Raw genomic sequence first — 27,964 nt, 5'->3', positions numbered from 1 at the left:
AAACTTTTTCATTGATAACTGAGTGAATTGCCCACAATGCAGTTCACATTTGATAGGTTTTACTAGCGTGATTCACACTGACACCAATGGAAAGGGTTTTGGTCGGTTTGCACCTGTGATTAAGCGTGGGCAACAAAATATAGACACATACTTAAATACCAGAATTAAATAGTGTCTTTATTGGAAAAAATCTTAAATTAGATCTCTTTACATCTACATTATTTACATAATAAATTACATCCTTTAAACATGGAATGTTTAACTCCTTCAGCAACTCCACCCCCCATTATGTTCATTACAGTTACCCAGCACAAAAGAAAAGAGACTACTTGGGAAATGTAACACAGCACTGAAGCTACTTCTGGCTCCCTGTAAAGGTGCATGTAGTTGTTCTGTAAAGTCAGTGTCAAGGGTTTATTAAAGTGCTCCAATCACTTCTCTTCTTCCTCTGTTTCCAAATAGCAAAGGCATAACTGATCCTTGCTCATGACCAGTAAGGAGTCTTGTTCAAGTGGGTGCCACGATACAGACAGGACATTGAACACTCCTAAAAAAAAAAAAAAAATTAAAATAAATAAATTTAAGATGAATTTTCTAACAAAGCTAAAACTATTACGCAAAAAGCAATGGTTTTTAAACATACCTACAGGTACATGAAAGTTCAGTTCTGTTTACACGCAATCTGTTAAGTACGTTACATAAGGCTAATCTGACTTCTATTCTTAGAATTCAGGAGCAGTTTCCAACTGCATTAAATGAACATATGTGCTAAATTGTACCAGAGCAGTAACCCATAGCAACCCATCAGATCTTTTATTTTACCGCTGTTCAAAGCTAATTTCTGATCAGCAGCTACTAGCGACTGCACTGGTGAAGTGTATTACCTATGTCAGTAAATAAGCACACATATCTCGCAGCATTCAATAGCAACAAAATACTCTGCCTGCCCTACGCTGCCCGTGTGTGCCATACTCCGCCTGCCCTACGCTGCCTGTGTGTGCCATACACACAAAGGCAGCATAGGGCAGGCAGTACATATAGTGAAATAATGCTGGCGCTGCTCCTACAGTCATCTTACAAGGAACTGGTCATTGCTCAGTCTAGAAGAGCCAGCTGACTTTTCTGACTCCAGGATGGAAATGTATAAACCTTCAACCCACATTCATTCCTCTCAGATTAATTTACAAAACAATAAATGCTTTAGAGGTTTCACCTTCTGCCGGCACTTGCACTGATACGCTGCCCGTAGGGCTCCATAAATACACTCTGTTATTCCCAGTACAAATGGCTAGCCTGGGCTGCACCGGATCCCAGTGAAAAGCTCGGACGACTGAAGTCTGTTCCAAAACAACAAACGGTCTCATCTTCTGAATGTCCCATATCCAGACGCAGTAAGGCATGTTATCTGTGGAAACAATTGGATTTTCTATGACTTCCACCACCATCAATATTGCCTATCAATCCTTCTGAGCTTGTGTGCTGTTATATTGCTTCCTCCGCCTACTCATGAACTGCATTGGTTCAGCCGAGAAAAAATTATGTAGCACCCATATCTGAGCCAGAGAATGCAGAGATTTACAAGTGGCAGTGCTGCCCATGTCTTCATTCTTTGAGGGAATAAAAGGGTTGCAATATAATGGAAGATAAAGATTTAATGGTAAGGAGGGTGCAATAAAGCTTCATCCCCAGGAGAAGGGGGCTGAATGCCACTTACAATGGCTTATTACTTACCTCAGGCCAGCACTTCTCCTACTGTTAAAAACACACTCTCTTTACTGCTTTCTAGGGATACCATGTGGCTGAACTGCTCTGGTGCATTTGCAGTATATTAACATTTCCAATTTGCCTATCATGAGCATACACAGATTTCTGCAAATGCACTGGCCCTGAAAAGCCACAAGGGAACCCTGGGAAATCAGTAAAAATGGCAGCACGGCACTTAAAGGTTAGGTATCTTAGGTCAATGCATTTATTCTTTGTGTAACATAAGAGGAATGTCAAAAAGAAGGAAAAAGTAAGCAATTGTTTGGACCCCACCCCAGGGAATTGCAATTTCCCGGTCTTTAAATTGGTGAAGGGCAACTATAAAGCCAATTAACACAAGGTAGCTCTTCAGGGTTTCTTCTAGCTTGCCATCCTCCAACTTGTTATGTTGCACTGATCAGGCAAACAATAGCAAGCAATTAGAATGTAGCATTTACTGCACAGCTAATTGGCTGCTATGGGTTACTAGACCTGAGCAAACATTTCACCTTTTCTTACTTTACCCTGAAAGTATTTCCAAAGAAAATGACCTCTTTAAAATGTATGTTCCATTTCCTAGAGATACTGGGGCTATTTCCCCAAATCATTTCTTTGTCCTCAAGGACCAGATTCAAAGCATGTTTAAATGCATTAGAAAACTCCATAATGACTGCACATGATAAACCTTTGGATGAACAAGTTGTGTGTGCCAAACGCATAGCATTACTTCCTTCACAGGCTAATGTTTAAAAAGGATGTTGACATTTACCATTCTTGGATGCCAAATAACGGTTATTAGCACTGAATGCCAATAATCCAATGCCAAGGTCTGGATTAGCCCGATCGGAATCAGGCTTGATGGTTCGTAATGATACTGGCACCTGGGCAATCTCGTCTGTAAAGAAAAAGAACTCTGTTATGTATGAAAATGTTGCCTAGTGCATGCCATAATGCATAATCAGAAGCCATGGGGCAATGATTTCAGCTTTAAAGTTTTTTGGGGCTTTTTACTGAATAAGAACTTTTTAATTTTACTTTTGATGATCAGATCATAACCGACAGACTGAACAGGAAAGATGTCCTGCATTGAGGGCAAATGTGAAGAAGCCCACTCTCATGTCTCACCTATCCATCAAACTCTGACACAGTGGTCTTCTGCTGAACCAGCTCATCCTTTACTCACCCTACACCAAGCAATATTAAAAGGGGTGGTACACCTTTAAGTAAACTTATAGAATGGTCAGTGTTAAGTAATTTTTTAATTGGTCTTCTTTATGTTGGCGCTTTATAAATAAATGTTAATAATAATTACATTTTTTATAGTTTCTGAATTATTTGCTTTATGAGGCTACAATTTTATTGTTATTGCCACTTTTTAGTACTTGTCTTTGTATTTAGGCCTCCCTCTATTCATATTCTAGTCTCTCATTCAAACCACTCCCTGGTTGCTATGATGTTTTGAACCCTAGCAACCAGGGAGTTGTTCAACTTTGAGTTTATCTTTTAGAATAATTTATAGACTAATATTTTGAGACAACTTGCAATTGGTCTTAATTTTTTATTATATTCAGTTTTTTAATTATTTCACTTTTTGTTACACTGCTCTTGAGTTCGGAGGTTCAGCAGCTAGTTGCTAGGGTCCAAATTACCAGAGACTGGTATATGAACAGGAAATGACCTGGAGAGAAAAATAAGTTATACGAAGTAGCAATAACAATAAAATTGTAGCCTCACAGAGCAAAAGTGTATTGGCTCCTGCAGTCAGTGGCGCCCATTTTAAAGCTGTAAAGAGTCAGAAGAAGGCGGCAGATAATTCAAAAATATAAGAGATAATGGGAACCAAATGAAAAGTTGCTTAGAATTGGCTTTTTTATAACTTAAATGTGAACCACCCTTTTAAGTGCAAAGCATCATTAGTTTTATACACGTTAAAATGGGTTATAATAAATGAATTTAAACAACAGCCACAGCTATAAAATATAATTCATTAACACTAATTTGGACAACTTACATTTACTGTGATTGCTAAACAGGCTGGTCGGGTTGCCTCTTGGCGTAGTAAATGGAAAGTCGTCAGCTCTAATTCCTGCACTTCTCTCCACTTCTTTGTAAACAACCTAAGGAAGTAACAGAATAACAAAGCCCTTAACTGCAAACCCAAACAGCTTTCTCATGTGAATTAACACAGAGGCAGGTAAAAATGTGAGATTAGCGCACACCACAAAAAAATTCACCCACTTTCTTTTCATTTCTATGGGATTTTTAAAAGTGTATTTATCAGTGGGTGAAGGTTAGAGTTCACCATTTGATAAATATGCTTCTAAAAATCCCATAGGAATGAAAAGAAAGTGGGTACATTTTTCTGTGGTGTGCTCTAATCTCACATTTTGATAAATCTGCCCCATAATGTGCTGGTTGATGTGAGGTAGGTGGCAACTAGAAGGTTTGTTGCAGATCTACTTACTGTTTTAAGATTGGTGATGGTGGCTGGATGTTCAAATTCCTTTATAGGCTTCCATGTCACATGGTTAAGGATACGGATCTATAATAGTAGGAACAAATAACCTATGTAAAGTGTAATGGAAACAGAGTCTGCTGCTTATTAACTCTTAAAGGGGACCTGTCACCCTAAGAAATAACTCCAAACTATTTTCTATATTGCTAGTTGAGCAAAATAAACTTTACTTACTCTATATAAATAATATAAATCTTGTTTCCTTCCGTCTTGGAATTACTCAATCAAAGCAAGCAGGCAGGCACCATTTTGTGGGCACTGTTATTAAGGCAAGCTTTGTATCATGCCAAAATCTTGTTTATGTTCTAGAATGGGGGACCAGATGCCCATGCACTGGCTACACAGTTAGATGAGGAGGAGGGAGGGGAAATATGAGATGTGCTGTGGCATAGAGGCGGGGCAAGCAATATATGATTGACAGCTGGGATTTTTCAAATGCCTTTATAATGGCTATGGATGTGTTAATATAAAAATGAATTTGGGTTTCATGTTTAATTTGAAAAGGACTTTTATTATACAGTTTTTTTATATCTCTTATATATCTCTTTAATAAACTTTGTCCCCCAGTGTAGTTGCACATCTGCAGCATAGGTACTCCTGAGCTAAAGAAATATAAGCCACTACCCCTGCAGTCATACCTTCTCATCAAAGCTTCCAATTGCAAGAAACTGACTCATGGGACTCCATGCCACAGATTTGATCCCAAGCGACCACTCATACGCACAATAGGATGACAGCAAACGCCCATCCAGGGAGTAAAGTAACACTTTGTACTGCAACAGAGGGATGGAAACAGAATTTTATTTACAATTGCATATACCGTATATCCTCGAGTATAAGCAGAGTTTTTCAGCACCAAAAATGTGCTGAAAAAAGTCAACCTCGGCTTATACTCGAGTATATACAGTAATTTGAAGATGTAAGGCGCTGGCGTTCGTTGCGGACTCCCCATTCCCCCCACCCCCCCCCGTGGACGTGCTAGCTAGCGTGTGTGCGTGCGTGCGTACGCACGTTCACACGCACGAACGCCTTGATAGATGGGAGCGCACACGGGAGCACAGCAGGATGATGAAGCTACCATGGGCGCGCATGCAGGGGAGCGCACGCAGGATGATGGGAGCGCACGCAGCAGGCAGCAGGATGGAATACCATACGCACACAGCAGGATGGCAAGTAATTGATATTTAGTATGGCAGCTTCATGGGAGCGCACACAACAGGATGGCATACTTAAACCAGAGAAATCCTATTACAGTAGCTGTTAGCAGTAGCTGCTGCATTTCCCACTCTAGGCTTATACTCGAGTCAATACTTTTTTCCAGTTTTCTTAGGTAAAATTAGGTACCTCGGCTTATATTCGGATCGACTTATACTCGAGTATATACGGTACTTTGCACATTCTGTATACCAAGTGAATTAGGTTCTGTAACTACAGAAATGACCATGCTTTTTGGGTTACAGGTATAGGACCCATTATCCAGAATGCTCGGGACCAAGGGTATTCCGGATAAAGGGTCTTTCCGTAATTTGGATCTCCATACCTTAAGTCTACTAAAGAATCAATAAAACATTAATTAAAGCCTATGGGATTGTTTTGCTTCCAATAAGGATTATTTATATCTTAGTTGGGACCAACAAGGTACTGTTTTATTATTACAGAGAAAAAGGGAATCAGTTTTAAAATTCTGAATTATTTGATTAAAATGGAGTCTATGGGAGACGGGCATTCCGTAATTTGGAGCTTTCTGGATAACGAGTTTCCGGATAAGGGATCCCATACCTGTATTAGTTTTATATAGCACAGCAAGTTCCTATTTTAAGCAATAGTAGGAAAGGCTATACTGTTTATTAAGCTAAATGTAATTTCTAACCTAAATGTTTTCAGCCAAAAACTCACTTGCCATTTGTTCAAATCAAAAAGAGGACTTTTGTAAAAAAACGTTTTGGTACTCATCCATACCTCTAGGCACGTGTCCCATACAGCCAGCACACAGCCATTTGGCGCCCAGGCTATACCAGTAAGATCTTGGGTTTCAGTCTCAAAATGCTATTAAAAAAAAAATTATAATGTACCATTAGAAGGTGAGAAACTGAGCTACTGAGTAGGTTTAAGCAGTCACATATAATTAAAATGAATTCCCCAAAAATGTATTTTTCATGAAAATGTGGCCATACCCGGGGTGATAAAAGCTGCTGACGGACCAAGTTGGCAGCTTATTGACCCTCAGACAGGCTTACCCAACCGATATCTGTCTGAAAATCAGCCAGATGTTGATCAGGCAGGTTTAATAATCCCATCGGAACGAGGAGCGCATTGGCTTGTTGATGTGTTCCTTGTCCCGATGGCCTGTATCCTTCAATGTAATCTGACTGCCGGAGGGCTAAAGGATTAGAATTGGGAAAGATTTATTCCAATACCTGTATAATCAGTCTAATGCAGACTCTTTAACAGTTGGTGGAGAAGCCTCCACAGCAATACAAATTCAGCAGAGAGTCCTTCAACATTAGTTCAAGTGAGTTTATTAAAGTCCCTTAGCACTACATGTTTCAACCTCACTGGGCTCTTCCTCAGGTACAAGTAACAAACATTTTAAGTAGTCCCACTGTATTAGTAAATTAATCTCTCCAATCCTTGAATGATACAGCCCATTATAGTAAAAATGTCCATTATTCAATGTTCAACAGATTAATCCTGGTAATATCTGTAACCAACACATGTATTGTGCTATGGGACTTCAATTAATTAATTTAAGGTGAACCTGTACTAATGAAGAAATCAGGGAAAGATCTGCTTGTTTGGTGACTTCACTCGGAGAAATGGAGGTCACATTTGCCTTTCCCCAATTCCTTGGTTCACTTCCATTTTTTGCCCTTGGAAATTTTTCAGCTTGCTATGAGAATACAAATACCAGTGCACACATCTAAACAATCACAGCTTCAATGTTGTTACTATACACCTACTAGCCTACAGTACTGTATGCTGACCAAACCTCTGCTACATGCAGAATAATAAATCATGTCATTAACAGGGAATATTTTGTGCTATCTGAAATACATGTGCTGTCAACGCCTGTTAGATGGAGGGTAAGGGTAACCTGATGCTAAAATCGATATAATGTTTCTTGAATATAGGTTAGCATTATAAAGCATTTTTGGATCACAGAAAGGTGCATATAATATAATGTATACTATATAAAATAAATATATATATATATATATATACACACCCCTGAATAATTATATTAACTGAATGAGAAAAATACATAATAGGAAAGGAATGTTTACATTAATTAATGTGCAGCCCTTATGCATAATAACTGGGGGGGTGGACAGTAGGAATGATCATTCTATGTATAGATTGTCTTGTTTACTGGCAAGAAACAATCTAGGAAAGTCCCCTGCCTGTAGTATAGTAAATTCTACAAAGCAAGTACAAAGCTATATAGGTATTAAATGAACAGACAGACACATAACATGTGCCTGAAGGTATTTCTCACCCTTAGCAGGCGCCAGTCATTACACACAAATATGCTAATGTAATCTTTGCAGTCCCGTCTCTCTGCCAAAGCCATGTGCCGCCCATCATGGGTGAAAGCGATTCCTGCAGGTTGACAACAGGTATGCGCAAAGGTGCCGTCAGCATACACTCACAATAATACTCAGTAACATAATAATAGCAGAGGTGGCAATTTGTAAAAGTATGTAAATACAGTCTGTACATTGGCAAAATATTCTAATAATATTGTATAAATGAAAAGAAGAGCCAGAGGCAGAATGTGACCTGGACAAGGTAGCCAGAGGCTCTATCGGGCAGGCAAAGCATACACAACCTGTCAGCCAGTTACACAAAAACACACAATATGGTTTGTTCTGTTGCCCAACGCATCCCGTGAAGCACAAAGCTGCCTTTATCCCCGATCAGTACCATGTTTAAGAGGCACAGACGGACTTGCCTTACCTTGTTGGCAGGCTTTAGGGTACTTGATGTAGGACACGGATTTTGCACTTAGTGACCACAACGTTATCCGGAGCTGAATGGAGGAAAAAAGACCAAAAACTATTTTTTTTTTGCATAGTGGAAGAAAAGGTATTTCCAAGCAACTTTCCAATATCCATTACAAATTTTTATTATCTGTAAAATGAATTGCCATTAAAAGCTAAAATTAATCAGGCCCTCTCCAGTGTCTGCACTCCAGAAACAAAGTTGCAAGCCAGCTGATAAAAGTTGCTTAATGACCTGGAAGAGACCAAACTCCTGTTACATTAGGAGTCAGAATCAGAGAAAAGAAAGGGATCAACAAATACTAGAGTCCTGTATGGGTGCAATTGGGCAGACACATGCCTGAACCAAACCAGATGACCTGTAACCAGACCCACTAGGCTCCTTCCTCTTCCCTGCAAGTTGCTTGTTTTTAACCAGAACAGGGACCTGTAAAACTATTACTGATCCAAAGGCAGATCAACCAGGCCACGGGGAGAAAATTATCTATTAAATGGGGTAAGTGGAGGGGGATGAGAGGCTGCATTTAAGCTGGGTAACCAAGTACCCATGGGCTGCCTACACAGCCACAGAATTGAGCACCCAACGATTTGTGTGAATTCCGGTGGTACCCAACCTGATGCAGGAAATAACATTTATTTATGCTATATACTATATGCTAGTATAAATAACAATGTCATCTGCCAAAAGCAGATATATGGGTCTCAACCCAAAGTCCCTAGGATGATAGTCATGTGTTCTAAGGCATTTATCAACTTACTGGAGGGCGTGTCTGTAGTAGATAAGAAGGGTTAGAAGAAGACGACTAAACAATGGATGATTCTTGCACAGCAGAATCTGCAGGCAGAGTGTGTAACATCTATGCTGAAGCTAACAATGTTCATTATCATGAATTCATTTTTGAACAGTCTGATTAAAGAGATACAAAGTTAAGAAAATAAAGAAACTTTAGTATGTGATGCTGGGTTACACAGGAGCATGGAGCTTGCCTTTTGTCATGTCAGACAGATAAAACAGAGTAGTATGGCAAGGCATTTCCACAGTCTGGGCCCACTGCAGATCAGCAGCCCACACAGACATATTATCCACTCACTCACTACACATTCATCACTTGCATATCTGGAATACCAAGATTTAGGATAGGATATTTCAGCAAACGCTTCCAAGGGGGTTAGATTTCATTTGTGTACCCAAAGCAAAAGCAGATCTAAATTCTAAAAGGGTCCAAACCTTCTTTTTGGACCTGGGGGATCCCTGCTCCATCATAACCAATAGCCATAAAGACAGTCTGGTTTGACTTGTGCAGAGAAAGCTGAATGTACAGGCAGGTGATCCATTATGTGGAAACCCGTTATCCAGATCCAAATTATCGGAAGGATGTCTCCCATAGAAATGATCTCTTTTTTTCTCTGTAATAATACAACAGTACCTTGTACTTGTTCCCAGCTAATATATAATTAATCCTTATTGGAGGCAAAACAATTCAATTGGGTATATTTCATGTTTGAATAATTTTTTTAGCAGACTTACGGAATTATAGAAAGAACCCTTATCCGGAATACCCCAGGTCCCAAGCATTTGGGATAACAGGTCCCATACCTGTATAATATTGTCTTATATATATTTACCTTATTACTTAGGGGTTAAGATCCATCATGCCACAGGTAAACCTATAGGCATCACCATGCAATCCCAACACTTTCAGCTATCATATACTCAATTTATAATGATTAATGCCCCATGAGACAAGGAGAAATAAGGTCATTTCCAAAGTTCCATGCAGAATTAGTCAATAGGAACTTCCAATGATGGGTATTTTTTTCAGGCCAGCAGCAGAAAAATTATAGCCTTTTGCAAATTCCAGCACCTCTGAGCATGCTGGGAGTTGTAGTTTATCATCATCTAGAGGGTAACTTTATTTATGCCTGTTATAACTAATTTTCTGAAGACATGACCTAATGATGCCCCTATATATATGGGGAAGACAAGAAAGTCTATCATTTCATTAGGATGTAGGAAATTTATTATAGAATTTCACTTTTTAGATGAAAACCAGCAAAGCAACGCAGCTTGTTTCTAAAATAACCCCCTAAAACAGCTGAGAAATAAAAAAAACACTGAGACAGTAATGCGATAAACAGCCCCTGCCATTGATATAAGAAGGGCTGGAAGTCTTGAGGTCTGACAGTTAGCGGCAGGTGGGCCAGCGCGGTCATTTTCCCACTTGTACCAAACCTGGCTTCTCAAGTGACTGTCAGATTGTGTCCCAGACTTGACTGGGTCACCAGGCCCCTTTACATAGCTGTGTCTGTCAGCACGGGATTTTTGGCGGATTATTCCCTGCACATTCTTCGGCACAAAGCATTTCAGGCAAGCCAGCCATTTGCAATTACAATGGATTATTTCTGCTGGCTGCCCATGGGCACAAGGGATGCTTTGCACAGTAAGTTAATTACTAACTGGTTCAGCTTCCAAGACTATTTCATGCTGAAATCCGTGGCTGACATTCGTACATTAACAATAAGCAAGGTCTCCTGCAGATATTTCCCTTCAGACACCTACTTCCTTCCAGATATTGGCTCAACATATTCATTAGGGTTATGCACTAATGTGGGCCACGTTTCCCCACAGCCCTGTAACCCATGGCAACTGCACCAGACCCGCTAAATACTGGCAGATTGCTAATAATAGACATTTTATATAGCTATTCTGCCTTCTTTCTTTCCACTGAGCATCTACTGCAGAATGCAAATGTCCATAATAACACCCCTGCACAACTTTCTGCACTCACAAAGTCAAGAGCCCCCACTTAGACATTAAGGGGCAGATTTAGCAACATTCCAATTTTAATAGTTAAAGATGTTATGTAATAAAAGGCACAAACTTTGCCCAAGAGAAGTAACCCATAGCAACCAATCAGCAAGAAGCATTTACTGGTCACCTGTTTAAAAGCAATCATCTTATTGGTTGCTATTAGTTACTGCTCATTGGCAAACTTAGCACACAAACCACAAATGTCTGGTCATTTATAAAAAGATTCAAATGAAAAAAGCACAAATGAATTAAAATTCGGAATGAAAACTTAAAACACAAATTTTTTGTGGTCTTTATGTTTTTCTATGAATCTTCGTGGACAAAACACTATAAACCAAGAATTAAATGAAGATAGTTGCCAGCTGCCATTGACTTCTATAGGACCATGACAGCTTTTAGATGGTGAAGAGTTAGTGTTTTTCATGGTTTTTTTTGCTGTGGTTTTTGTTTTAGACAAAAAATAAATCGAGTTTTAGTGATAAAAACACGATTCATGAAAAAAACAAATACAAAACATTAGTTATGTCGCCAAGTGGATACAAACTGCATGTAAAGCCTTGGACAATGGAGAAGTATGTAGAGTGAAAACACTGGGCACGCTGAATTGAAGAGATTGATTGTGGCACTTTTTTCACACAGGGTTGTTGTTTGCACATAGATCCTCTACACGTGCTTTAGGCACATCCACGTTTCCCATACATTCAAACTGAGAGTGGAGAGTGGTGGACAGGGGCGCTTTAGTTTTTGTGTTTGCTGGCTCATTCTCTCTAGTGCTGTCACAGCCCAGCTACCTGCTAAGCAGCTGTTTGCATTGGTAAACAAAATAGCTAACCATGCACAACTTTGCAAAACAAGCAGATCTCTGCCTATGCACTGGGCTGAATCAGGTTGATCAATTATTGGTCTGGGGTCCAACGATCAGTTCATGAAGCAGGCCTGCAGAGACCTGTCCAATGAGGAACCACATCATTTTCAAAACTGCCTGATATAAATATGTATGGATGACTTTTGCTCAGAGAGGCCTCCCCTTTGGGCCCAAAGAAGGTCTGGTAAGTAGCAAACATTGCCCCGGATGGGGTGATTCCATATCATTTATTAGCCTGTTTATGGCTAACTAACACCCAAACACAACTTAAGCTTTTTAAAAATAAACATAGTTTCAAGCAACTTTGCAATATACATCAATTAAAAAATGTGCTGCCTTTTTCTGATTTCTTAATGTTAGGGATTTACCGAATCCAGGATTCAATTCGGTATTCGTCCAGGATTTGGTCTTCTTCAGCAGGGTTCGGATTCGGCCGAACCAAATCCTAATTAGCACAAATTAGCATATGCTAATCAGGATTTGGAATGGTTAAATGTCCGTGTGAACACGGAAGTGAAAAATTTTAGACTTTAGACTTTTACCCCTTCCGGATCCTAATTAGCATGTGCTAATTAGGATTCGGTTCGGTATCCAGGCAAATCCCTTGGGATGGATTCGGGGGTTCGGTGCATCCCTACTTAATGTATGTATGGTATGTAACAGTTCCCTAAGCCTGGCCCCCTGTTCCCCTGCTGATCTGGCTGACTACTTTAAGAGTCAAATAAAATGTAACACTAAACGACTGTCCTCAGTCTGCCTTCAGCCTGCATCCTCCCAATCCCACAATTCCCTGCACACTTGATGTCAATAAGGAAAGGAATGTTGCAGTGCAATGCATTGTGGGTTATGTAGTCCCTGCATGCTGTCTGTAAGCTGTGGAGAAGTTTTTACAATTTGTAACATCAATGTTTTAGTCCCTCCTCCCCTGCCAGGATTTCAAATGATGCAGAAAGAGAAGAACTGTTTTGCAGCTGGATTTCAGCATATAAAAATGGTATTTATTCATAGTTTTTGAGGGAACAGATTACAGTGATAGGTATGTTTACAGGGTAACCCTTTTGAAATAAAAAATAATAAAAGTGGTATAAAGGTGATACCTTTATTGGCTAACTGAGATAATCATAGCAAGCTTTCAGAACATTTTAGTTCCTTTTTCAAGCTGACTGAAAGCTTGCTATGATTATCTCAGTTAGCCAATAAAGGTATCACCTTTATACCACTTTTGTTATACCACTTTTGTTCAAAAGGGTTACCCTGTAAACATTTTGACTGGCTAGTACGGTACATCACCTTTTCCTAAAGTGATAGGTATATTAGGGGTTTCTGTACTGTGTGGGGCTGGTTACATATTGGTTCAGAAACAAAAGTTCCCATTTAATCTTCTTCTATTTCCCCAGTCTGTAAAATAATCACCTCTTATTCAGATAAGAACCATTTACTTTTGTGTGATACTAGCAGCTTAGATTCTAATGCCAGAATAAAGTATGCGACCTTTGCACCTAAAATAAAGCAGCTTTATCTTTAGGGGCAATGCCTACAGAGGGCTGCTTCTGTGACTGTAAATTGCCTGACAAGTACTGTGCTGTGTCAGTGCTAATCAGGTGATAGCAGCAGAACCCCTGCGCCCTGGAACATGTTGATAAATAATGCCCTCCCCCTTGTACCAATGCACTTGGCTTACAGCTAATGCCACTTACACGCAGGCCCAGTGTGGCTTGAGCCTTAGCACTATAATAAAGTAAAACTGCAGCACCCAATTAATTAATCTTGCACTTACACAGCATTAAAAAGGTCCTCCAACCAAAAACTGTTTTTGCATAATTAAAAAATATATATATATAAATTCTAAGCAAGTTTCCAATATGCATTGTTAAACATATTTTGTTAGGTTTTTTTTTATAAATTAATTGCTATTTAAAGCTGTATTTGTTTATTACTTTCTATTCTCTGGTTCTGGCTCAGTCTGTTAATCAGGGGGCTTCTGATATACTGTTTCAATAGTCAGAACCAGATGTGCAGACAAGGTAAACAGCACAAAGGAGACTGCCTTTAATAACAATAAGCAACTATCAAGTGTATGGGAAATGCAGAACGTTCTCTGCTATATTTCAGTATAAATATGGTGTGGGGGGGCACAGAAAGCCAAATTCTAAAAACAGAGAACAAACTGCTGGGCTCACGGGCTTATATGCTGTACCTCTGGGTTTGGCAAGCCATATTCCTATAAATCAGAGTTCAGTGGTGCTGTGAGCATACATTTCAGTTTGGGCAATAAATCTGTCCAACAGCTTAAGCAGACTGGGGGAATGGTGCACCATGGAGATCAGTTTAGTCAGACTATCCGAGCGCAGTCCCAGACAGGTGCGCCTTTATAGCTCTGCCAATTGAGATATTGTCATCACCAGAAAGTTCTCATCTAAAAATGTTGCACCAGGTTATCTGAGGTAATTGAAATGGGCTACTGTTTAACTGCTCAGTTATTGGAACAAGTGTTTGAACATCAGCCTGCTGCCTACTCTCACCCTGCGGCTTCTAGTGTGGAGACAATTAGATACAATTTGGGAATTTTAATATGGATTGCATTTACTAACACTGGGAACATTTGTCAGAGTGTAGTAACCCAGGGCAACCCAATTAAATGTTTTCTTTAGTTGTATGAATTTGTTACTTTGGGATAATGCCCAGGTACAAATGATTCTCACTGGCACCTTCCCAGCAAAAGTGTTAGGCTCCTTTCTACCTGCACCACCCGGGATAATAAAGAACCACAATTTGATCATAAAGAACCAAACTGCTAAAAACCCAGGTTGTGTTCCTTTAGCTTCAGTTGTTTGTTTGTGTACGAAACATTGTATATTAAAATGGGCAGTATGCACCTAAAAACCCCTTTGCTAAAAATGAGCACAATAAATAGGACTTGGTTTCCATTCTGCCCAATCAATATTCACCTACAGAGGTGTGTATACTCCCCCAAAACCTTTTTTTTTTTTTTTTTTTTTAAAGTGTAATTCTAGACCACTTTCCAATGCAAGAACTAAAATAATTTTTTTTTTAATGTTATTACACTTCCTTATAGTAGAGCTTTCTGGGTAATAGCTGTTTGGACAGTATATTCCATACCTGCATTTATCTTAACAAATTAAGACAATTATTATATTTCTACTTTTATGACATAAGTAAGTCGCTACATACAGAAAAATATTCAAAAATGGTTCAGAAAGGGTATAAATTTGTTTTTTCTTGGCTTGTGTTGATCCATCGGCCGAGAATCTCCCCCATGTGCCATTACCCTAAGGTACCAAAAGCTGAGCAAGTGTTTATGGGCCACAGTTGCATGCTATCCAATGCTAGAGTATGTTTTGCTCCTAAACTATTACTAAATCAGAGGTGTTATCCATGTAAATGGGTCTGGGTTATTAACAATAAGCAAATTCTTTAACCACCACACCACCCCAGCCTCTTAATATATAGACATGGGCCCTGTGGCATATGCAACATCCGCCAACCCAGTGTCTATAGAGTTCAGCTGAAGATGGTCAGCACCATAACATACTGAGCTCTACTGTGTGCCCTGTTAGTGGAGAGCAACATGGTTTGAAGTCAACAAATGAAAGATAGTAGCAAAAATAATGGTGCAGCTCTGTAATGGAATGGTGTGTATAGGAATATTGGCACAACGAGTAGCCTATCATTTCTAGGCAGGCAATTCTGCTAGCCTTAGAGTGGCATACCCAAAAATTTATAAACAAAGATATACATAGAATATAAAGACCAACTGCAAATTGTCTTGGAATACTGCTGTCAACATCATACTAAAATGTATTTTTAAGGTAAACTACCCCCTAAGTTAGAGTTCCTCAAAATAACATCAAAAACTAGTGATAGACTCCAATGGCCAAACATAAAAAAGCTGCGCTGTATGGAAAATGTCCATAGACTTCAATGCGTTTTGCACATTTTTGCTGTTTTGTGAATTTTTCAGCAAAGTCAAAACAGACCAGATTCATTCATCACTACCGATAACTTATTTGTCTCAAAGGTTTATGTGTTTTTTAAACCTTTAGTAAAGAGAAAGATAACCTAAGCAACTCAGCATATGTTCTTTATTTTCTATGTACTTTTTGCAAAGTTTTCACACAAGTTTAGGGGCAACTAAAAGCAGACTGTTAATGAGGCTGACCTTTTTTCTCTTTAGGGCTGTGACACACAGGGAGATTAGTCGCGCAAGACAAATCTCCCTTGTCGAGGGCGACTAATCTCCCCGCAATGCCATCCCACCGGCTAGAATGTAAATCTAGCATACACGGCACCGCGATTTGCCAAAGTCACCGAAGTTGGCTTGAGAGTTCGACTTCGGCAAGTTGTGCCGCCGCGTATGCCATCCCACCGGCAATTTGCTGTACACATGCTCTGTGCTGCTGTCAGTTACTGAGCTTAGGAACCAACACACAATATACAGGAATGGGAGCACTTATCCAAAATGCTTGGGACCCATATGAATTATGATCTCCATACCTTAAGTCTAAAAACAAATCCAGTAGGATTGTTTTGCCTCCAATAACAATTCATTTTATTGTAGTTGGGATAAAGTACAGGGTACTGTTTTATTATTAGAGAAAAAGAATCATTTTAATAATTAGAATTGCTTTTTTTTTTTTTTTTTTTATAAATGGAGTCTATGGGAGATGGCCTTACCATAATTCAGAACTTTCTGGATAACAGATCCCATACCTGAACTGTCTATACAATCAGGGGTTATGCTGCCATAAAGCAAGCTGAGAAACGTGCCTCAGTCAGTTTCTGAGACAGGAGAACCTAATTTTCTGCTTGATAATTTGCAACAACCCCTAAGTTTAGTTTTCAACAGCTCCCCAGGGAGCACTAAGCAAAGAATACAATATTTAAACCATTTGCACATTACAGTTCAACTGGCTACTAGACACTCAGAAAAGTTCTTTTTTCAGTGCACATTCCAGAACTGTAGCTTTCCTAATTGCTTCAATCAGTGCTAAAGCTGCTATTAGAGAGCCACCCTTCTAGCTGAATCAGTGCCATGCTAGAATAGTAAGACTTTTTGAATGAAGGAGTCCCATTAATGCTGAACTAATCACTCCCGGCGGGCTCTGGATTTACTGTACTGGAGTGAAAACACAAGTCAGACAGTGACACAGGCGAGGCAGCTGTCTGAAATGAGTTAATTTTGCAACCTGTTTACAGCTGGAGAGTAAATCTATCTTGACACAGATGCCATCCTGGCAAAAGCTTAATGAAATCTTCAGGGGGGGTTAACGTCAAATTGTGATGGCCGGTCAAAAATACCCACCGCCTACACAAGCACGTGCAAGGGGAGAGAGTGCTCCGCTGCACACAGCCCACAGACAGGTAACTGAAACTGCCGGCCTAGTGTCCGACACTTGTACTTAACAGGAACAACTGGGAAATTCCTTACACGCATAATAGACGTAAACTCAAGCAGAAGTAAATAAAATACACAAATAGTAAAGATGAGATCACTTGCTGTCATTCTTCACATAGCCAGAAGCCAAGCTCACTAGTGTGCCCGACCCTTTAATACGATAAAGATTTAATTAGGCTTTGGTAAATGATACAGGTTACGCTGTTCTCATATGGTGCTATCCATATACACAATAACTGTAGTAATTACAGCACAGTTTAATGTTTCTGTCATCGCCAATGTGGATAAAATTCACCAAGTGCCATGCTGTCTAAGCGTGACACAACTGCACGCATTATATCTGTATGCTCTCATGCTGGGATTCATTGCTAGAAACAAAATCTATAGTGTTCTGCATAATGTGTACAGATGTAATCAAACTAATGGAGCATGGAATTTATGGTCTAGACCACTCAAATCGGTTTGAACGTATAAAAGAAGTAAATGCTTCCTGACACCATGTACTCAGATGTTTTGTGAACTCATTTGACTGCCTAAGCTGACCTTATGTGACTATGTCTCCAAGTCATATGCCTTACAGCGCTCTAGTTTAGACACCTACCATTCCTATAGGTTTGCTCTTGGGCCGCTCAATGCTGCCTTAGGGAAGCACAACATAGACACCAGACATGGACTGGCAATCTGTGGATTCTAGAAAATGCTGCTGTAAGATGCCATACACAGTCACTATTTATTGAGCTGGTGGGGGCTGTTTGGGCTCTGTGTACTTGGAATGCCAGGGCCTATTTTGAATGCCAGTCCAGGCCTGGCAGACACAGCAGGCATTTAACTTAACTGATGGGTAATGTCACTGACAGATGTGCAGCATTCAGAAGCAAGCACATATTCTTTAATCACCAGTAGCCACATGTTATCTCTTATAATACCCATCCCCTTGTGCCACATCTACCCACATAAGGTTTTTGGGCAAGCTGGTACTCTAAGCCACAAGTCAACCCCTCCCCCCCCAACACTGAATAAAATATTGCAATTACAGGCTTTTGGCTGGCGTACGCCATCAGCATGCCATCATGCAACATAGCATTCTGAAGGCTCATCTGTTAGAAAATGTGGGCACAGCGCCTGGGCTTTCTCTCTCTGTTGCTTGCTCCTAGTCTAAGCAACTCAATCTACTACCAAAGCCAGACGGGTGACGCTGGTCTACTGGAAAATAAAGCTAAGGAACAGTTTATCACTGGCCAGAACACAAACATAATATATGGTCAACAAATGGCAAGAGAATTAATGTTGTTGAAAGCCCTCTAAAGCTAAAGACAAAAAGAAACTTAAATGATGCTTTATCCTGAAGGTGTGGGCACAAAGACTGCTTGGAAAGTAGCTATGTCTAAAAATACTGTTTCCCTTTTACAGGCTCTAATACACAATTTTTGCTGCATCTTTAAAATATGGCATGCAAGCTCTGTCTCATATTGTATTAGTCTTTCCTATAAATATCAATAATGTAAATAATCATTTTAAAGGAACAGTAACACCAAAAAATGAAAGTGTATAAAAGTAACTAAAATATAATGTGCTGCTGCCCTGCACTGGTAAAAGTTGTGTGTTTACTTCAGAAAGTCTGCTATAATTTATATAAATTAGGCTGTACTTTCTGAGGATTTTAAGGAAAAACCATCTTCCTAAAAATCTGCTTCTTGCATTCTATCATTGTTCCATTGAAAGCATACTTACATATGGATTATGTGTGTGGTTTGGTGGCTGCACTTCTAAAGATGCAAAAGCACTAAATAGGGTTTTTAGGTCGGCAGAGGAAATAATTGATTGTTCGCTCCCCACCCTGGAACACATTTACAGCTCTCGCTGCCGGAAAAAAGCTATGGACATTATACATGATCCAACCCATCCTGGCCACTGTCTCTTCCAGCTTTTGCCATCGGGGAAGAGATATAGAGTCTTGAAAGCTAGAACAAATAGGATGAGAAATAGCTTCTATTCAAAAGCAATTATGGCCCTAAATATGAAAGACTGATGTATTGCCGGTATTGCTGCTAAATGCTTTTCGCTTTGAGTTGTCCCTTTTTTTGCTTCTGTAAATCTCGTTGTTCTCGTAACAATGACAATAAAGATATTCTATTCTATTCTATTAACTGCTATGTAGCCATGGGGGCAGCCATTCAAAGGAGAAAAGGCACAGGCACATAGCAGATAACAGATAAAACACTATTGTATTCTACAGAACTTATCTGTTATCTGCTATGTATCCTGTGCCTTTTCTCCTTTTTTCCAGCTTGAATGGCTGCCCCCGTGGCTACACAGCAGCTTATTGTATAAATTATAGTAGTTTTACTGTAGCAAACACACCAGTTTTACCAGTGCAGGGCAACAGTGCATTATATTTTTATTACTTTAAAGCTCTTTCATTTTTTGGTGTTACTGTTCCTTTAAGCAAAAAGGTTAGAGAATAAAAGGAAGTGGATTCAGCTGCTCGGCTGAAAACAATGGGCAATCCAGACCTCGGGTAGCTTTGTAATACAGGTATGGGACCTGTCATCCAGAATGCTCAGGACCTGGGTTTTCTGGATAAGGGGTCTTTCCGTTATTTGGATTTCCATACTAAAAAATCATGTAAACATTAAATAAACCCAATAGGTTTATTTTGCCTCCAATAAGGATTAATTATATCTTAGTTGGAATCAAGTACAAGGTACTGTTTTATTATTAAAATGTGAATTATGAGTTTTCCCAGATAATGGATCCCATACCTGTATCATGTGTTTTAAATGATATAGGGAAGCTTATATACTATAAGTACTGCATTCGCTTTTGAGTTTTCTTGATCCATACAGTCATAAAAACTCCTTGGTGACTTCTAAAATGAATAATAAAAAGGGTTGATTTTAGAAATAATTATCTCTAAAACATTTACAATTATTTATATTTTTACACAAACATCTTTGTTTACTATTATGGGTTTTACAGATTACACCAAAAATGTTCTGTGCCTAATTGAGCTTAGGCAACTGTTTATGTACTATATCATATTATTGTGTAACTATAAGCTGCTGTGAAGCCATGGGGGCAGCCATTCAAGCTTGAAAAAAGGAGAAAAGGCACAGGTTCTATAGCAGATAACAGATAAGCTCTGTAGAATTTTATGGGGCTTTGCCTGCTTTCTAAGTAACCTATGCCTTTTCTTCTTTGCATGGCTGCCCCATGGCTACACAGCAGCTTTGTTTGTACAAAACTATAGTAGAGTTTCAGAGGCAAACATACCTGTTGCACCAGTGCAGGGCAATAGTACACTATATTGTAACTACTTTTATACACTTTAATTTTTTGGTGTTACTGTTCCTTTAAACAGATTAGGAAACCCTTGCTGCTTTATGTACAATTAGGGGCAGATTTGAACTTTTCTCTTTTTTTTTTTAATTTTAAAAACATTCGAATAAGCTCATTTCCACGAATGTCTGACATTTATCAATAAAAAAAAAAAGCACGTGCAGGGAAAAGTCTGAATTTTTTAAATTGCCAAATTAGAACCAGCATCAATATCCAAAAACCTCTAAAGTTTTGAAGCAAAGAAAGATCTTCCAGGTAAGGGAAGAGACATCTGCCATTAAATTTTACATGATCTCGACAAGTTTTAGATGGCAAATTGTTGGATTCTGAATTGTTGCAATATTGTCGCATAGTAAAACTTGGAAAAGTTGCGACTTTTAGCAAATTGAGAAAAAAAAAATATGACTGTTAGTAAATGGCCCCCCTTTGTGTCTACATGATAATGGTGATGTTTAGCATTAAGATGGTGAAAGATATTATGAGCAGAGGTCAACCTGATGACTATACAAGAGTCTGTCCCAGCAGGACCGGCTCATATTCACTTTCCCTGAGCTAATTAACAATGTACAGTTGCTTATACAATCCATCTACAGTTTTCTGTCTGCAAAAAAAAAATTGGCTTCTGATATACTGAAGATTAATATTAATGCAGAAGGGAAAAAGGGAATGGCCCTGTACTTCCGCCTTGGGAACCTGATAGCTTTGTGCCCACTGGAGTTTATTTTCAGAACGGGAGTGCAGACATTAACATCTGATCCGGAGTGGAGGAGGCATCAACCCACGCTTACATGAAACTCTGTTGTGTTGAGAATGTGACGACCATCTGGGCTCCAGCAGGAAGACACCAGCCCGGCTGACCCTTCGTCAATCTTGCAGTGCCAGTCCGGCTGTTCCAGAGACCAGACCTGGATAAGGACAAGGAAAGGGGAAAACACTCACTGTTAGCTGGAATCCAGCAAGTGTACAAAGGGATTTTGAAACCATCAGAAAAATGAAGGACTGGCACTGGGTTCCACTACAAAAGTAAGGCACAACTTTTTCATTCCAAAATTGTAAGCACTTAAATTCAAGTTTCATTGTTCCATCTGAATGACTAAATCAACAATGTCCAATCTGTATCCCTCCAGGTGTTAGGCTATACTGCCCCACAGCTTTGCGCTCATCAGGGAAGGCTCTGCTTAGTCAAGCAAACAGCTGGAGGGCCACAGGCCGCACACTACATAATTAGCTCACACACAAATGTAATAAGCGCATTTATCATTTACTGTAAAAACTATTGCCATATTTACATTGCTTTTAACTGAATGTTCACAATAGCCATATTGGCTTAAGCAGATATTTATTAAAGGGGTGATGTTGCCTGAAGACAATGCACATAATAATGATAAAAAACATTATGGTAAAAAGACAGCCATGCTAGGAAATATGAATTACAGGTATGGCATCTGTTATCTGGAAACCCAGAAAACTCTGAATTATGGGGAAGGCCATCTCCCAAAAGCCCATTATGAGCAAATGTTTTTTTTTTCTTAATGATTTCCCTTTTCTCTGCAATAATAAAACAGTACAGGTATAGGAGCTGTCATCCGGAAACCCGTTATCCAGAATAATCCGAAAGCCTCCCAAAGTATCCATTTTAATGAAATAATTAGGATTTTGAAAATGGATTTCCTTTTTCTCTGTAATAATAAAACAGAACCATGTACGTGGTCCCAACTAAGATATAATTAATCCTTATTAGAGACAAAACAATCCTATTGGGTTTAAATAATGGTTTATTGATTTTTTAGTAGACTTAAGGTATGGAGATCCAAATTACAGAAAGACTCCTAATCCGGAATACCCGTGGTCCCGACCATTCTGGATAGCGGGTCCTATACCTTTACCTGATATCTGATCATAAGATATAATTAATCCCTACTGGAGGCAAAACAATCCTATTGGGTTTATTTAATGTTTAACTGATTTTTTAGCAGACTTAAGGTAAAAAGATCCAAATTATGGAAAGACCCCTTATCCGTGTCTCAAGTATTATGGATAACAGGTTCCATACATTTACTTTAATTCTGAAAAGTTTTAGGCACTTTTCTGCTTGCATTTTTCTGTTATACATCAGCCTATCTACTTTATCTAGTCACGCCATTCTCTTCTTAAAAAAAAAAAAAATCCAAGACTTAGTAAGCTCTATGGCAGCAGCAGCAGACAAATGCCCTGTGTGCCATAGCACACAGGCCCTTAGTGGCCTGAAATCCATTTGTTCTCTGCTGTCATAATCCTGCACCCCTCCTGCAGGAGAAAACTTCACGTGACTCTGTAAAAAGAATCGTTGTGTATCCCTTTCCAATGGCGGAAAAGGAAGATACTGTCTCTAAACCCTACCTCCACAGGATACTTGTTTAGCAATGATTAATTATTTACTTAAGGACCACTGATCATACCAATTTTCTGCTATACAAACAGCTGGAATCTTACAACTGGAAGGTTTTTCAATTAGTTCAATTTTTACTTTGCGATGCTCAGGCTTGGAATTTTAACTGATACCCAGTTCCTAGGGAATAAATGGGTTGTTCATCTTTCAATTAACTTTTAGTATCATATAAAACGGTGATATTCAGAGACAATTTGCAATTGGCCTTTATTTTTTTTTTTATTTGGTGTGGGGTTTTGAATTATTCTGGTTTTTGTTCATCAGCTCTCCAGTTTGGAAATTCAGCAGTGATTTGGTAGCTAGGATTCAACTTCCCCTAGCAACCAGGCAGTGGTTTAAAATTGACTGGAAGATGGAATAGGAGAGGGCCTGAATAGAAAGATAAAGAATAAAAAGTAACAATAAAAAATTGCAGATTCAGGGAGCCTTTTTTTGGCTGACCCTAATTTGTAAACTGGAAAGAGGCAGAAAAAAAGGCAAATAATTCAAAAACCATAAAAAAATTATGAGTGCAGACTATTTAAAAAGTTGTGAAAAATAGGACATTCTAAATGTTAACTTGAAGGTTAACTCCCTCTTTAATTACCCCACTAACTGGGCAACAGTAAATAATTAATACAAAATAAGGTTTGACAATAAAATTGCCTGGGTCAGTGATCATGACAACCAGACAGCAGTTTGAGCCGAAGGTTATTATTAATAAGCAGCAAAGAACCACTGATAATAAATAAAGACCAACTGAAATTTTGCTTAGAAGAGTCTATAACACACTAAAAGTTAAAGGTAATCGTCACCTTAAAATCAGGGTAATACCTGTAAAAAAAAGCAACTATCCAACATATTTAATGTAACAAAAGCAATTATACTTAAAAGTGATATTTGTGTATACATTTTAGCAGAAGCTATTTCTCATCCAGGTCTGTTAAAGGTTGTTCACCTTTGAGTTAACTTGATAATGTAGAGTGCTATTCTGAGACAATTTGCAGTTGGTCTTCATTTTTTATTATTGGTAGTTTTTAAATTATTTTACTTTTTGTTCAGCAACTCTCCAGTTTGGAATTCCAGCAGTTTTCTGGTTACTAGTGTACAATTTACCTAGTAACCAGGGATTGCTTTGAGATATTGAAGCAATAAATATATAAATAGTAGAGGGGCCGACTAGAAAGATAAGTAACAAAAAGTAACAATAAAATTGAAGCTCAAAGAGCAATAGTTTTTTGGCTGCTGGGGATTGAAGCATTTATAAAGGATAAAAAATTCCTTAGAATTGGCCATTCTGTAACATAGAAGTTAACTTAAAGGTGAACCAGCCCGTTAATCAGACCGAACCAGCAGAGCAGAGAATATAAACAGAAATACAGATACTGCTTTTAATACTAACAGGAATTTACAAATAATCAAAGGAAGAGGAATCACTGGGGGGGGGGGGGGTTACCAGGAAGTGAGTAGCTTACTTACTACCCTGGGCCGGTGTTGCACTTCTTCAAAAAATGCACCAGTCTGTGGTGCTCTGTAAGGGCCTCACTGCCATGTTGTGCTAGCATCACATGTGCCTACTGAAGCTGGGTGTATGCGCAGTACAGGTATGGGACCTGTTATCCAGAATACTCAGGACCTGGAATTTTCCAGGTAAGAGGTCTTTCTGTAATTCAGATCTCCATACCTTAAGTCTACTAAACCCAATAGGATTGATTTTGTCCCCAAAAGGGATTCAATATATTTTAGTTGGGATCAAGTACAAGTTACTGTTTTATTGTTACACAAAAAGAGGTTGTGGGAGCACTCCAAGGCTAAATAAAGTATACAAATACAATGGAACTGTTTTGTTACAGAGAAAAGGGAAACCATTTTTAAAAATTAGAATTATTTGCTTATAATGGAGTCTATGGGAGATGGCCTTTCCATAATTCTAAGCTTTCTGGATTAACGGGTTTCCGGATAATGGATCCCACACCTGTACAGGAATCAGTGAAGAAGTTCTGTATTACACTTGTGCTCCCCCAGGGGAAAAAGTACTTCGGAAGTAAGTCAAGGAATACCTGAGTGGTATCTAAATATGTGACACCCCCAGTGAGTCTACTTTTCCTTCTCCTTTTCTATATGTTGGAAAGTTGCTTAAAATTGCACTTTCATTACAATTTTTTTTTTCTCCCCCTTTTACTTATGTACTGCTTACAACTCACTAAATTGTTTATATACAGGTTGTTCATAAGAGGACTGTAATGCAGCCAAGATGACAGAAATACAGGGGGTATTTCACACGTTTGTGTGTATAGTGGGAGGCTGCTGTATTGCTGACCATGCCTTGGTATACTGCACAGAAATACAGCCAAACCCCAATTTTACTTCCCACTGTTGTGTTTTCTAAGATTTTACTTTTATTTTTAGTTTTTTCATGTTCTAATGCATTTCAATGTTAGTATTTCCCAGTTTTTAAGTATGTTTTCCTACATTTTACATTGTAATTTTGCCCCCATACTGCGAAAATCTTACTTTTACCACATTTTATGTCTTTCTTGTAGCAGACGCAATTTTTAAAGAAAACTCCAAAATTACATACTCCCATTTTATGCATTTTCTGGATTTAAAGGGTTTTTTTTCTGGTCCCCTGGAAAATGTAGAATCAGAGGTCTGGCTGTAAACATTTTTAAAAAAGAATATACAGGTATGGGATCCATTATCCACAAAGCTCATCTCCAATAAACTCCATTTTAATCAAATAATTAAAATTTTTAACATAATTTCTTTTTTCTCTGTAAAAATACAACAGTACATTGCACTTCCCAACTAGTTTCGCCCGACATTCACAGGAAAGACCATTAGTGGTACAGGTAGGGGATCCCTTATCCGGAAACCCATTACATGTATCGGACCCCTTATCCGGAAACCCGTTATCCAGAAAGCTCTGAATTATGGAAAGCCCGTCTCCCATATACTCCATTTTAATCAAATAATTCAGAATTTTAAAACTGATTTCCTTTTTCTATGTAGAAATAAAACAGTACCTTGTAATTGATCCAAACTAAGATAGAAATAATCCTTATTGGATGCAAAAGATTCCTATTGGGTTTAATTAATGTTTTATTGATTTTTTAGTAGACTTAAGGTGTGAAGATCCAAATTACAGAAAGATCCCTTATCCGGAATGCCCTTGGTCCCGAGCATTCTGGATAATGGGTCCTATACCTGTATCTAGAAAGTTCCGAATTACAGGAAGGTCATCTCCTATAGACTCAATTTTAATCAAATAATTCAGATTTTTAAGAATGATTTGCTTTTTCTCTGTTATAACAATAAAACAGTACCTTGTACTTCCCAACTAAGATATAATTTATCCTTATTGGAGGCAAAATAATCCTATTGGGTTTATATAATGTTTAAATGATTTTTAGTAGACTTCTTTTTATGGGACTTCTGGATAACAGGTCCCATACCTGTACATGTATGGCCACCTTAAAATATAATTAATCCTTATTGGAGGCAGAACTATCCTATTAGGTTTATTTAATGTTTAAATGAAAGATAGCTTATCCAGAGATCCCAAGGCATTCCGGATTACATGTCCTGTACCTGTGGTAAATTTATTCAGATTAGACGAGAAGGAAAGGTAAAAACTAAGTAAGCTTTATCAGAAAGGTCTATGTAAATACAGCCATAAGCACTCACAGAAACGCTGCACTGAGTCCTCTGTCAAAAAAAAAACAGGATTTGTTGTCTTTGTTTTCCTGTGCCAGAGACACGCAGCTCTCTCCCCCCTCCCTCAATAATTCTAAGAACTCCCCCCCCCCGCTCTTAGGAATGTCTGATCTGAGCCAATCAGCAGGAAGCTCCTCATAGTCTTACTAACTGAACATGTTCACCGGTCTTGGTCTTGGTGCTGGAGCATGGCATTATGGGAACTTTCTTAACAGAGCTCAGCGTTTTTTTTTTCCTATGAGGCTTCTGATCATCTGAACGGGAGAAATATGGGGAGACTTAAGGGTACTATTGAGAGAACTGAAGGTATGCCTGCAGCTTGAGATTAACTCTTTATTAGCCTTTCCTTCTCCTTTAAGTGGCACAGAAAAATAACAATAACACGCCGTGACACAACTACTACAAACTGGACACTATGTACAAAATAGCAGTATTGTGCAATAGATTACACAATAACTGAAAGAAGTGGGGGGTACATGTACCCCCCATTACATAAAGAGAGTAAATGTAACCTGTCTGCACTTAATGACTACTTTATGCCCCTGATGGTAACAGTGCATACAGCTATTATACGCTTCTGTACTTACACCAATCCTACTAATATGAAGTGACCAACCACTACAAAAAGTCAAGTCTTCAAGGGCACAAATGCCTCAGGTGCAAAGCCAAAGAGAAAAATTAAAAAAGGCAATGTACAGGAAAGAAAATAAAGCATATCTAGCTGCTAAACAGTGTGTTTATTTGCACCCTATAATACGAGGTAACTGCACTACTTTACATTAACACCAACAGTACACAGGAACATTATATAGCACTGAATACAATAAATGCTCACTGATACATATCCATACAAATACTGGTCTTAAGCTATTTCCAGTGTTTTACCAGATTATTGTCAATAATAACAAAAGGTGATTAGTAATACTTTCCTTATTCTCAGTATAATCTCTTACCTGCACAAGTCCTCTTTTATACATAGCACAGAGGATGAACATGGAGTCTGACGACCATTCTATGTACTGGATCTGATCTAAACACGTGTATAGCTGAAGGATCTGCAGGGTGCTCACATCCCTTATTACAAGCCTGTATTGCACACAGGATGCCTGGTAAAAATAAGCAAGACATTCTGATTTTAGTTTAGGTTTA

General features: G+C 38.7%; 1 protein-coding gene across 2 annotated transcripts in view; it reads right to left on the bottom strand.

Annotated features, from left to right (window-relative positions):
• Window positions 1–156: 156 nt before the first annotated feature.
• wrap73 (WD repeat containing, antisense to TP73) overlaps window positions 157–27,964 on the bottom strand; it is a 29,892-nt gene continuing 2,084 nt past the window's right edge. Inside the window, 11 exon segments of one of the 2 annotated variants that reach the window (NM_203697.2) lie at window positions 157–547; window positions 1,214–1,405; window positions 2,513–2,638; window positions 3,755–3,860; window positions 4,208–4,285; window positions 4,897–5,031; window positions 6,218–6,304; window positions 7,755–7,858; window positions 8,216–8,288; window positions 21,480–21,596; window positions 27,769–27,921. In NM_203697.2, coding sequence (NP_989028.2) covers window positions 432–547; window positions 1,214–1,405; window positions 2,513–2,638; window positions 3,755–3,860; window positions 4,208–4,285; window positions 4,897–5,031; window positions 6,218–6,304; window positions 7,755–7,858; window positions 8,216–8,288; window positions 21,480–21,596; window positions 27,769–27,921 — 1,287 coding nt within the window. In that variant the 3' untranslated portion in view covers window positions 157–431. 2 annotated transcript variants of the gene reach the window in all.

Source organism: Xenopus tropicalis, chromosome 7 (assembly GCF_000004195.4).
Source record: "Xenopus tropicalis strain Nigerian chromosome 7, UCB_Xtro_10.0, whole genome shotgun sequence".
NCBI classification, from domain to species: Eukaryota; Metazoa; Chordata; class Amphibia; order Anura; family Pipidae; genus Xenopus; species Xenopus tropicalis.
Note: the sequence above shows the minus strand (reverse complement) of the source record. Positions and strands in the feature narration are given on the sequence as shown.